The sequence below is a fragment of the Pithys albifrons genome, chromosome 10 (genome assembly GCF_047495875.1).
Source record: "Pithys albifrons albifrons isolate INPA30051 chromosome 10, PitAlb_v1, whole genome shotgun sequence".
In the NCBI taxonomy this organism is placed as follows: Eukaryota; Metazoa; Chordata; class Aves; order Passeriformes; family Thamnophilidae; genus Pithys; species Pithys albifrons.
In genome coordinates, this window is record NC_092467.1 from 32,664,090 (window position 1) to 32,676,965 (window position 12,876).

A 12,876-nucleotide genomic window follows, 5' to 3' on the forward strand; every position below is an offset into this window, starting at 1 on the left:
GGAGGCACCGGCTGCGCCCGAGCCCAGCGCGGCTCGTCCTCCCTCCCTTTCTCTCAGCATCCTCCGCGATGCGATGCTGGAGGTGATACAGGCGCAGCAGCATCCATGGCCTGCCCTTAGCGCCGGCATTCCCGCTCCATCCTCCGGGATATTCTGGCAGCATCCGAGGCGTGGGGTTGGCGAAGGGCTGGCGTTGAGCGGCCGCTAACAGGGATCGTGTTCTCCCGTGTTTTTTCAGGCTCCTTGGAAATTGAGGAATGCAATTCTGCCACCATGATGGAAGGTAAGGGATGAGCCGAGCGTGGCTCTCGGGCTGCCGGCGCTTCGCAAAGCCGCGGGGGAGGATGCGCCGAACCCGCCTGTGGGGAGCCTTTTCTGACCGAAATACTGATGATAATAATGATAAAAATGAGGTTCTCCCCTGCCCCTGGTGCCAGCCGAGCCGGAGCACCCTGCCCGCTGCCGCCGAGCCAGAGGAGGGTGATATAATATCCAACCCATCAGATTATTTGCAGTTCCATCCCCAACCCTGTGTAGGCAGCTCGGGGTGTGCAAAGCTCAGTTATCAGCAGAGCTGCTGCTTCCTGGGGCTCCCTGGACTGGGCTGGGGCCGTCGGAATTGGGGACCCTTTAAGGATTAATTTATCCTCTGCCTGCATGGAATGCCTGTTTCTCAGCCTGGTGTGATGCACAGAGGATGGATTTGGGTGTTTTGAGCCCTGGGCTCTGCATCCTGATGGGGTTTGGTGTTTTGAGCTTGATGGAAAAGCATCTTTTCAGTAGGAAACAGGGAATTTGGAAGTTAAGGTGATTTTTTTTGCCATGTCGTGGCACTGGTTTGGAGATGCAGGATCTGGGGAAGGGGGGGGTGGCTCTTGGGTTGATGCTTATTGGAATAAAAAGGGAAATGAGAAGGAAATATGGGCTCCAGGCACAAGATGCTTCAGGGAGCGTTGGGAGACTGTGTCTGATCCTGTGTGGGAAAAGCCTTTGGGCATCACAGGAATTTTATCCTCTGTCTGTCTCAGCCATATGTAAAGCCCTTCTTGTTATTAGTTAATTTTTTAATGCCTTCTGGAGCACAACGTAGGAAAGGATGATTTTTTAATTTAATTTTTTTTTAGCAGAATAGATACTTCAGGGCCAAGGAGATGAGAATATCCATATTTTTGGGTCTGTGGCCCGTTGGTGGCAGCAGCAGGGCCTGTCTTGGTGGAGCCACGTCCAACCCTGGGCTTGTGGCGCTGCTGGCACACGAACCAGGCAGTTCTGGCCTTCCCGAGATGACAGGCAGAAATTGGGCTGCCTCTTGGTGTGTGCCTGGAAATCAGGCTCTGCTCCCCTGCCCAAATCACCCTGGAGAGGCATCAGGCTCCACAGAGCAGAGACTGCTCGATTGGCTCCAAATATTTGCCTGATCTTGGGAATTGGGGTGTCGTCATGGCCGTGTGTGGACACCCAGGAATGGCTTCTCCTGGGGGTTTGCACATTCAGAAAATGAGTTTGGCTGTCCTTTGATAGGAGGAAATGCCTTCAGTGCCTTGTCTGATACTGATTAGCAAAAGAGATTTTAATTTTAGCCCATGACATCAAACTCATCCCACTGTGCCGACAGACAAGGCAGGTTGGGAGCTGGAATTGGGAATTGTGGAGAATGTGTCCTTAACAACGTGGCTGCTCCCAAATTCCTGTATTTATGGAGGAATTAATGCAGATAAATTGAAGTTGGCCTATTATAAACCTTGGTTTGGGTTGTTTAATTATTTTGAGGCTGGTCAGGGGAAGTTGGTTGATCCTTTCAGGGTTTTTTGGGGATTTGGGTGTTTTGTTTGAGGTGTGAGTTTTTTGGAGTTTGTTTTATTCCTTAAGGATTTTTGCCTTGTTTGTGGAACACCCACAATGTGCTGCTGTGCAGGAACTTTGGTCCTTGTGGCCAAGGCAGGTGGGTGCTGGCAGGGGGTGCCCAGCCCCACAGTGGAGGTGCCATCCAGGCCTGGGGCTGGTCGTGCTCTGGCAGAGATGGAATCACCTTTCAGGAGCCAATATTGTACTTAAAAAAATCTGGAAAAAATTACTAGTCATAAAAAGTAACTCTTCAACTGCTTGAGATGTTGTTCCTCAACTCTCTGCTGCACCAGGGAACCTGGAGAGGAAATGAGAGAATTAGAAGAGATAATTCCTGCTTTTGAGTTTTTAAATGCTTGGAAGTTGGTCCTATTTGTGGAAGGGTGAGACTTTCTCCAAGATCCCACTGAATGATTTATTTTTATGTGAGGATGATTGGAAGGTGCTCAGCTTGATTTGATCTGGAGCTTTGAAACCCACACAAAATGCAGGAAACATCTTTAAGGGAGTTGTATAATAATTAGATATTAAAATGGCTTGTCTGGCCAGAATGTTGGACACTGAGCTGGAAGTGGAGGGTGGAGAAAGGCTGTGACAGGGCAGGCCATGAGGCCACCAACACCACCCATGGACCTGTCTCAGCTGATGCCTTTGGATGCTCCTCTTTGGAAAGAAGATGATTTGGCTCCTTGGGAATGGTGCAGGATGAGCAATTTGTACTGGATATGGGCATTATACTCAATATAAGGAATATTTTTCCCTTCTCCTGGGGGGTGGGATGGGGGGAAGTGGATATTTTTCACTGTATTATTAAAACTCACAATAATACCTAAAGCAGCTGAGTGTGGATGCTGCTCCAAGAGTCCAGTCCTTGCTGGGAGGGAACCAAACCTGCCCTGTGGTGTCTGAGCCACCACAGGTAGATGTCCCTCCACCTCCACAGCACAGTGGGGAGAGCAAGTGTTGCCATTTCCCCCCATCCGTGTTGGGAATGGATTTGCTGTGCTTGGCTTTGCTCAGACAGGTGGGCAGATGGTTTTGGGGACGAGGATCAAGCCCCATCAGGTGCTGGAGAGGCCCCTGTGTGTGGCTGGAGATGTGAGAGGTGTTTGGATGTTCCCTTTGATTTTAAGCAACTCCAGCCCTCGGAAATGCTCTGGGTGTGTCATCAGGGTGAACAGCCGAGCACAAGAACAAGTTTGTCTCCTTTTTTAATCCCTCTGTTGCATCTCCAGGGTACTGAAGGCATCTCACGCAGCTTAATTAAGTTTTGAAATCACTGCTGCCTCATGTCACTGGAGCCAGAGCTCCAGGAGGTGTGGAAAGATTAGACAGTGACGTGGCAAAGGGGGAGCAGCTGTGGGTGTTTTGGAGAAGGTTATTTCTCCTGGGAGAGACAGTCCTGGTGTTTCTCCAGACCCTAAACCATGTGGTTGCTGGGGAGAAGTCTTGCCAGAGTGGGAATTTCTCTAACTTTCTTCTCCAGGATTTTTGCACCTGTTTCTGGCAAGTTTGGTCACTTGGGATGTCCCATCCATGGAAGTGTCCAAGGCCAGGTTGGACAGGGCTTGGAGCACCCTGGGCTGGTGGGAGGTGTCCCTGCCATGACAGGGGTGGGACTGGAGGGGGTTTAAGGTCCTTTCCAACCCAAACCATTCAGGACTTCTATAACTGGTCACATCTAAACTGACAAAAACCTTCCTGAGTCACCTTCTAGCCCTGGTTGCCTCCAGCCTTGTGTTTCCATCGTGCTCAGCAGGTACAACTCGGACCAGAGGCATCAAATGATACATTCAAAAGTCTCCTTCTTGATTAGGCAAGAAGATTTATTTCATTATATTTTAGGTGGTCTTGTTTCAGTGAAAGGTGTATTTGAATGTGCTCAGTGTTGTCTGTGGGACTCAGCAAGGAAATGACCTGGGAGAAAAATTTGCTTTCTGAGGAGCCAACAGGAGGTTGGAGACAAGGAACAAAAACTGAGGCATGGGAGGCAAAACCATCCTGGAAAACACACAGGGGCCATAATATTGAATTAGGACCTGTGTCTTCCAACATGTTTTTTGAGCAGAAACCCATGACTGAGCTTGAGCTGGCAAAGAGAACCAGGGCTGTGACTTGTTTAGGCATCTCCATTTGTGTCCTCTGAGATGGAAGAAGGATCTGCTGGGACCTTCTGCTGAACTGACGGGCCTGACACTGGTGAGGAAAGTGGTTTTTCAAGAATGCAGGAGAGGATTGTTGCCCCTCCTGTCATGCCCAGCACGAGGTGATGCTGAGCCTAAGCCAGTGGGTTGGCTCTTCCACAGAGGGCTGGGCACATCCCACCACTTCCCAAGCTCAGAGATGTGCATTGAGAGTTTTGGGATGTGTTTGAAGGGCTGATCTGGAGAACTTTGAGCTGCCAAGGATGAATGTGGAAATGGAGGCTTGGGAAGTGAGGAGTTTGGAGCAGAAAGGGGAAGGAGCTCTGTAGCTCTTGGTGTTGAGGGTTCAAAGCAGGTCAGTGTGTCCAGCCCAGGGGATGGTGTTGTGCTCCCACACTGTTGTGGTGCTTCCAGTGATGCCTCCTGCACTCTGGGCTCAACCTGGACCAGAAGAGCATCCCCATCAACACAGGTTGAGTTTGTTCAACAATATCTGGTCAATGGAGGGAAAACCCCCCAAGTAATTCCTTTTTCCAGGCATTCAAACTCTTCCCACTGAGCTGTTTGGGTTTGCCAGCTCTACTCCACTGGCAGGGTGTTTGTTCATGCCAAGAGGGAGGAGGGAGAAGTGGCTGTAGCCCAAAATTCCCAAAAGCCCCACCCAAACCCTGGGAATTTGGGCAGTGCTTTGGGTTGGGGCTGGTGGTATTTGCCAGTTAAAGCCCTGATGGTGCCAATGTGGTGAGGATTTAAACCAGGACACGGGTGAGGTGGCAAAACCTGAGGTTTTCCTGACACCTGGAACACTCAGTGGGATGTAGAGGTGGGAACAAAATCCAAACAGGGTTTTCTTTTGGGTAGAAAAGGTGGGAAAACTCAAGAGCTGCTCGGGGTGCAGGTCTGCAAACTCCTCCTTGGAGTGAACCCCAGTTTAAAATGTGCCCTTGGGCATCTGGAACTGGTGCCCAAACACAGTAATTTGGGTTTCTCTGCCAAGGCAGGAGCTTTCTGGATGATTCATTGGCCTTGCTCAGCTTTTAAAGACACTGTAGGAAAAAGAAATACAGGTTAAATCAGGTGTTTAGTCACCTTGAACCTCCATTCCAGGGTCTCATCAGTTAAAGGTGGGCAAAGCTGGTTGGTGGGTCCTGACCCAGCACTGGGATGGGAGAGGAGCGAGGGGAAGGCAAAGCTCCTGCAGAGCAGTGACCTGGAACTGTTTGGATGCCCAAACCTGTCACTGAGGATCCATCTGCCTGTGGGAAGGGATGGGGGTGGGATGTGGCACTGCCAGCACAGACCTTGGCTGGTGGAATTCCCATTTTCCCTGCTGGCCAATTCTTCTACATTTTATTGGGTTTTTTTAATTTCATTCAGTATATTTAAATTTTCACAGGGAGAAAGGCCCAGCCTGGTGCTGTGCAGGTGGTTTGTGAGGGGAGGGAGCTGCTCACGTGCAGTGCAGGAGCACAAAGTGGGGCCCTGTTTGCTTTGCCAGCCATTGAGTGGCCTCAGCCCTTTGTTTTGAACCAAAATTCCCTTGCAAGCTGAAGTTTCTGGGGGCTTCTGGAGGGGTTTAGGGGCTTGTTTTATCTGGATGAAAGAGGATCAAGACTGACAGTGGCAACAGTTACTGTTTGGTTGGGGTTTTGTTTGTTTGTTTGTTTTTGTTGGGATTTTTTGGGTTTTTTACACTTTTAGGCTCCCAGAATGATTTATTTTTGATTTCCAGTTTAGTTTTCAGTGTGTTTTTTTAATTTTTTTTTTTTTATTTTGGGGCTGTCCTTCAGAAGCAGGCATGGAATTCCCACCCTGTCCCACAACCTCCCCAAACACCAGTGGGCTCTGCAGGGGTGGGAAGGAGAAATTCTCTCCCACATCCCTGTTTACACTAAATTAGTGCTGCTAATGAGGATGATGTTTGCAAACAGTGAGATCCCAGAGCTGGAAAATTCCTCCTCTGTTATCTGGAGCCATTCCTGGTCCATGCCAGCCTTGGAAAAGCACTCCTGGATTGTCCCATCTTCCTTGGTGTTTAAATTATGAATTTTTTGTGTGAATTTTGGGGGGTTTTGTTTAGTGATGTATTATGGGGGGGGGAAGAATCTCTTAAATCTCTCCACCTACACATTGCAGGGAATTCAAACCACCAAGCAGAGATTGTTATCAGGTGTGGGATGTATGGAAATGATCCTGGAGGGAGGATTGGGATAGGGATGAGGACAATGGGGTTGCACAGCCTTGGCCCTGCTTCAGGTGCCTCAAGGATTTCATTCAGCCCCACAAATGGGTTGGTTTTCTAAAGCTGGATCTGTGGAAATCATTGAAGTTGCACCTTGTTAGTGAAGTTAATCAATAATGAAAATTTTGGGGGTTGGGAGGGGCCTTAAAGCTCATTTTATTCTACTTTCCACTAGTCCAGGTTGCTCTAAGCCCCATCCAGCTTGGCCTTTGACACTTAGGGAGGCTGGTTAAGTTATTTATAGATAATTTATGCTGCACAAGGAATTAGTAGTAAGGTCATTTCTGCTCCATGTTTACCTGGCCCCTTCCCCCCAGAGCCTCGAGCTCCTCTGCAGGGACACAGAGGGGTGGGAGAAGCTCTGTCAGGTTTGGTTTTTTTTTTTCAAGCACTGTCTGGAAATTAAACCTTTCTTTGGGTCATGTCTCCTGCTCTTTTATTTTTAGCTCCAGTGTTAATCACAGCTTTAAACTCCAGGTGCTGATTTGGCAGCAGATGGAGGGAGGGACAGGCCAGGCAATGGGAGGGGAGTGTCTTGTCCAGCTTCATTTGGGGTGTGAATCCTCATGGTGTGCAAAGGTGAATATTGCAAATTTGGGATTGGGGGAGCAAACTGAGGGCAGGTGAGGCCTTTCCCTGGCAGCTCACCCAGAGCTGTGCCCGGTGCCCAAGGAAGGGGGGGGGTTGGTCTCTTCTCCCAGGCACTCAGCAATAGGACAAGGGGGCACGATGGGCTCAAGCTCTGCCAGGGGAAATTGAAGTTGGAGATGAGAAAGAAATTCTTTGCAGAGAGAGTGCTCAGGGATTGGAATGGGCTGCCCAGAGAGGGGGTGGATTCCCCATCCCTGGAGGTTTTTCAGCTGAGCTTGGCCGTGGCACTGAGTGCCATGATCTGGTAAAGGGACTGGAGTTGGACCAAGGGTTGGACTTGATGATCTCGGAGGTCTCTTCCAACCCAACTGAGAAGAGCAACGAGGCTGGAGAAGGGACTGGAGCACAAGCCCTGTGGGGAGAGGCTGAGGGAGCTGGGGGTGTTCAGCCTGGAGAAGAGGAGGCTCAGAGGTGACCTCAGCACTGTCTGGAACTGCCTGAAGGGAAGTTGTGGCCAGGTGGGGGTTGGTCTCTTCTCCCAGGCACTCAGCAATAGGACAAGGGGGCACGATGGGCTCAAGCTCTGCCAGGGGAAATTGAAGTTGGAGATCAGGTAAAATTCTTTGCAGAGAGAGTGCTCAGGCATTGGAATGGGCTGCCCAGAGAGGGGGTGGATTCTCCATCCCTGGAGGTATTTAAGGTGACACTGGATGTGGCACTGAGTGAGAGTCCACCACATCTTGATCCAACCCTACTGTGATCACCAGCCCAGGGCACTGAGTGAGAATCTACCACATCTTGATCCAACCCTACTGTGATCACCAGCCCAGGGCACTCAGTGCCCTGGGCTGGTGATCACAGTGGGGTTGGATCAAGGGTTGGACTTGATGATCTCAGAGCTCTCTCCCAACCCAAGTGATTCTGTGATTCTATTCTTGCTGGAAGCACCAAGGCCAGTTCTTCTCCTCCTCAGTGCCCTCCCAGAGAGGGGGTGGATTCCCCATCCCTGGAGGGTTTTAAGCTGAGCTTGGCCGTGGCACTGAGTGCCATGATCTGGTAAAGGGACTGGAGTTGGACCAAGGGTTGGACTTGATGATTTTTGGGTTCTATGAAAGGGCTCCTGTGACACACAGATGACAAAAGCCACCAGAACAACCCAGGTGTCCCCCTTTTCCACCCGGGAATTGGGAGTGGGATTGGTGGAGGGCCACAGATGTCCCTGCAGTGGGTGGGGGGCCAGTGGTTTGAGTGTCACCCCCAGGCCAGGCTTTAGGTGGGTTTAACACGTCCCTGTGTTCTGTGTGAGCACCACAACCCCCCAATGGGTGGGGATTTTCCATAAATCCTGTCAGAGTATTTCCTGTTGGGAGTCTGTGCTGTGTGTGGAGGGGATGGATTTTAAGGAGGTTCCTTTTCCACCAGGGCTGGTGGCTGAGGAGCAGATGGAATGGCAAAGCCTTGGGGAGAAAAGGAGAGTTTTACAGTGAGGGATTTTTGGGGGATGGAGATACCAACAGAGGGCATTTATATTTAGGTATATTTTGAAATACATTAATATATATATTTCTGTATATGTGTGTGGGCTCCCCTGGGTGTGCTGTGTGAGCCCAGTGCCCTCCTGCCCCTGCAAGGAACAGGCACCTCCCTTTCTACACCTAAACCCCCCTAAAAATAGAAACCTGAGTGTCATTTGTGGGGAGAGCCTGTGTTGGACAAGTCCTGAAATGGCACAGCAACCTTTGGAGGCACATCTGGTGTTCCTGTGTCTGTGCCAGCCAGGAATGAAAGCCACAACTGTCTCCAGCCTGAATTCCCTGACAAGACTGGAGGGGAGATTTGTCCCGTGGCCCTTCGGTGGCTGCACATCAGGAGCTCAGAGCTGATATTCAGACTCTAAGCTGTGGGGAAAGTGGGTGGGGAGAGACTCCTGCAGCTGCTTCCCAGGGGCTGGTGAGGAACCTGTGAGCACCAATTTGCATCCCTCTGATGTTCAGCCCTCCTGGAATGCTCAGCTCCTTTGCAGAGGGATGAACTCCTGCCCTGTTTATTGGGATGCAGCCTCAAAGCTTTGCTTTGCTTTGGGCTTGGGCCTTGTTCTGTGCCCCTTATTCCATTTATTTATGGAATATAAATCCATTTCATGGCTCAGGGTGTATTCCCACATCCTGGGGCTGCAGCTGAGCCTGGACTCTCCTCCCTGGGCTGCAGGTACATGAGTTGTTTGAGCTGAGTTGTGCCTGCAAAGTGAAGGGGTGGGACCAATGCCCAGGCAGAGGTTTTATTAATCTGGGTGGATTTAAATTCCAGGAAGATTTAGGTTGGATATTAAGGAAAATTTCTTCACTAAAAGTGTTGTCAAGCCTTGGAACAGCTGCCCAGGGCAGTGGTGGAGTCCCCATCCCTGGAGGGATTGAGAAGCTGTGAAGGTGGCACTTGGGGACGTGGTCAGTGGTGGCTTTGGCAGTGCTTGGGGGTGGCTGGACTTGATTTTGGAGGAGTTTTCCACTCTAAATGGTTCTGTGGTTCCAGATCAGGCAGTGAGTGCTCCCTCCCTTGCTGAGGGTGTGCAAGGAGCAGGTTTTGACTCAGGTCTCTGGCATTTCCCAGCCCTTTGAACTCCTGCAATGGGTATTTGGGTCCTTTGCAGAGGGAAGAAGGGGCAGGATGGGCAGGTCCTGGGAGCCCAAACCCCTCTGGATCCCTGGGGGTGGGCACTGGCCACAGGACTCCCTCCAGCTTCCTCCTGGCTTGTAGCTGGAGTGAGATGTTTGTTTTCAGAGGTGTTGGATGTTAATTCAAAACCTCCTTAGGCAGAGTTTGCCACAACCTGATCAGAGACTGAATTACCCTCATGCTTGGAAGTGTATCTGTGTTTCTGAATCAGCCATGGGCTTGTGCCACCTCTGCCCTTTGGGGTGGGGATTCCTCAGCACCCCATTTCCATTCCTGGGTGGGTGTTTGGGTGGCACTGCAGCTGCTCCTGACGTGGCTTTGGAGCTGTGCTGGGGGCTGAAGCTCCTGCAGGTGCCCATCTCCATCTCCTCCTGCCTCTTGGCTGCCCTGACCACTCTGCCTTCAGCCCAGGGGTCACCCAGGGGTGCTGGGCTCTGCCTCAGGGGCTGAGCAGGACCAGGCTGGGTGTGGTGCCAGCTCTGTCCTCTTTGGCACGTTCCTGCCTGATGGTGGGGCTTGGCTTTGGTGCAAACTTTGGATCTCTGGTGGTGCCCAAGCCCATCACTGGACCACCCAGTGATGGGTGACCATCTCAAAACTCTTATTTACAAGGCTCAACCTCCTGGGGCTTTGAGGCAAAGCCAACCAGGACTCCTGTGGGAGGAAATGATCCCAGAGCAGTAACTTATAATGCTTTATTTCATTTTATTCAGGCTTGTTTGTGATTGTGTTTTAGGCTCTCAGACACTGTCAGTCCTCCAGTGACTGCCAAGTGAGACTTTGATAAGGACCAAACTTGTCAGCATATATTAAAAAAACCCAAAAAATCCAAACCAAACAAACAACCAAGCCCACAATTGTTGTTGCTCACTTTTATTTTTAAGTTTTGTTGGGGGGGGGGTTGTTGTTTTTTGGGTTGTTTTTTCTTCTGAGAGCCACAGCAAGAGGCCAGCAATGTTCTGTTCTGGCAGAGAGTGATAGAACTGTAGTGAGGCCTCATCCCTTTTCCTCTTTCTTTGTTGCCTTTTTTTTGTTTGTTTGGGTTTTGTTTGTTTGGTTTAGGTTTTTGTTGTTGTTTGGGGTTTTTTCTTTGTTTGTTTTTAATTTATTTTCTGATGGGGAGAAGCTGTTGTAAGCATGTGGAGGATCATAGTCGCAGAATCATCAAGTGGTTTGCCTTGGAAGGGACTTCAAAGCTCCTCCAGTGCCACCCCTGCCATGGGCAGGGACACCTCCCACCAGCCCAGGCTGCTCCAAGCCCTGTCCAGCCTGGCCTGGGACACTCCCAGGGATGGGGCAGCCACAGCTTCTCTGGGCACCTGTGCCAGGCCCTGCCCACCCTCCCAGCCAGGAATTCCTTCCCAATATCCCATCTATCCCTGGCAGTGGTAAGCCATTCCTCTTGTCCTGTCCCTCCATCCCTTGTCCCCAGTCCCTCTCCAGCTCTCCTGGAGCCCCTTTAGGCTCTGGAAGGGGCTCTCAGGTTTCTCTGGAGCTTTTTCTCCTCCAGGTGGACAATCCCAGCTTCCAGGGTGGTGGGTTTGCTCTGGAGCCTGGTGGCCCCACACAGGCACAGGGAGCAGCAGCAGAGCTTTTCTCCTGAGGGATTTGTGCCACAGCCCCTTCCATGCCCTGTAGGGCTGTGCTGGTGCAGGCTGAGCCCTGTGGCTGCCACCCCAGTGGTGCCATCTCTGCCCAGCTGGCACTTGCTGGTGGCCCAGGATGTCTCCTCTGGAGTCAGGTCTGTCATTAGAATTGTAAATGAAGGTGGGTGAAATATTCATGACTCTGCCAAGGCTGTGCAGAGAGCTGGTTTTTCACTGCATTATTGAGGCTGCTCAGGGGCTGGGACTGACTGTAATGCAGAGGTTGGGATGGCAAAGCATTTCAGATGTTGGGAAGGTCTGTAGTAACTTAATTACATTTAAAGGAAACCAAAACTAACACTGACTGCAGCAGTGGAGCTGCTGAGATTTGCCTTTCTCTGCTACAGAGGATGAAGTGGTTGAGGATCTTTGGGTTTGCAATGAACCAAAATGCCCATTTTCATGTCAAGTGTGTCACTGGTGGGAGGCTCAGGCTGATGCTGTGTCAAAGCAGGGGGGTCTCTGGGCTGGCTTAGATGATGTTTGAGAATGTTTGAGGCCAATGGGATCCTGGCCTGGATCCAAACTAGTGTGGCCAGCAGGGCCAGGACAGTGACCCTTCCCCTGGACTCTGCCTTGGGGAGGCCACACCTTGAGTGTTGTGTTCAGTTCTGGGCCCCTCAGCTCAGGAAGGACATTGAGGGGCTGGAGCGGGGCCAGAGAAGAGCAACGAGGCTGGAGAAGGGACTGGATGTGGCACTGAGTGTCCTCTGAAACACCTCCAGGGACAGAGAATCCACCATGTCTTGATCCAACCCCACTGTGATCAGCAGCCCAGGGCACTCTGTGCCCTGGGCTGGTGATCACAGTAGGGTTGGATCAAGGGTTGATGATCTCAGAGGTCTCTTCCAACCCAAGTGAGAAGAGCAACGAGGCTGGAGAAGGGACTGGAGCACAAGCCCTGTGGGGAGAGGCTGAGGGAGCTGGGGGTGTTCAGCCTGGAGAAGAGGAGGCTCAGAGGTGACCTCAGCACTGTCTGGAACTGCCTGAAGGGAAGTTCTGGCCAGGTGGGGGTTGGTCTCTTCTCCCAGGCACTCAGCAATAGGACAAGGGGGCACGATGGGCTCAAGCTCTGCCAGGGGAAATTGAAGTTGGAGATCAGAAAGAAATTCTTTACAGAGAGAGTGCTCAGGCATTGGAATGGGCTGCCCAGAGAGGGGGTGGATTCCCCATCCCTGGAGGTTTTTCAGCTGAGCTTGGCCGTGGCACTGAGTGCCATGATCTGGTAAAGGGACTGGAGTTGGACCAAGGGTTGGACTTGATGATCTCGGAGGTCATTTCCAACCCAATTGATTCTGTGATTCTATGTCTGTTTGGGGGGTTATTTGGGGCTTGATGTGGTTCTACCCTGACTCCTGACAGTTGAATTCACTGTTAACTCCTTCCTCTGGGTGTGGGTCGGGGGTCTCAGGAGTTTTGTCTTCCTGAGTAGAGGGAGGGCTGTTATTTCTCCAGTGACATGAACCCAACCCAGGGTTTGGAACAGCAGCACTTTGCACATCTGGGGGCTCAGGGAAGGGATCTGGGAGGAGCTGCAGGTTTGTGTGAGGTGGGGAAAGCAGGGGGTTCAAATCCAGCTCTGGATAAACCCCACACAACCAAACCAAAGAAAACACAAAGCAAACAGTGATTGTTTCTTATTCCCCTTCCTTTTTTTTCTTCTTTTCCCCCTCCCCACAAGTACTTTGGTCTTCAGTCTCTGGCATAGCCATAGATAACATTTATCTTTGTGCAC

The 12,876-nt window shown here is 51.0% G+C and overlaps 1 protein-coding gene across 1 annotated transcript in view; it reads left to right on the forward strand.

The window, feature by feature from the left end:
* Positions 1-12,876, forward strand: part of SGIP1 (SH3GL interacting endocytic adaptor 1) — a 61,400-nt gene continuing 48,524 nt past the window's right edge. The window contains exon 1 of the mRNA XM_071564911.1: positions 1-283. Coding sequence (XP_071421012.1) covers positions 274-283 — 10 coding nt within the window. The 5' untranslated portion in view covers positions 1-273. The remainder of the gene's footprint in view (positions 284-12,876) is intronic.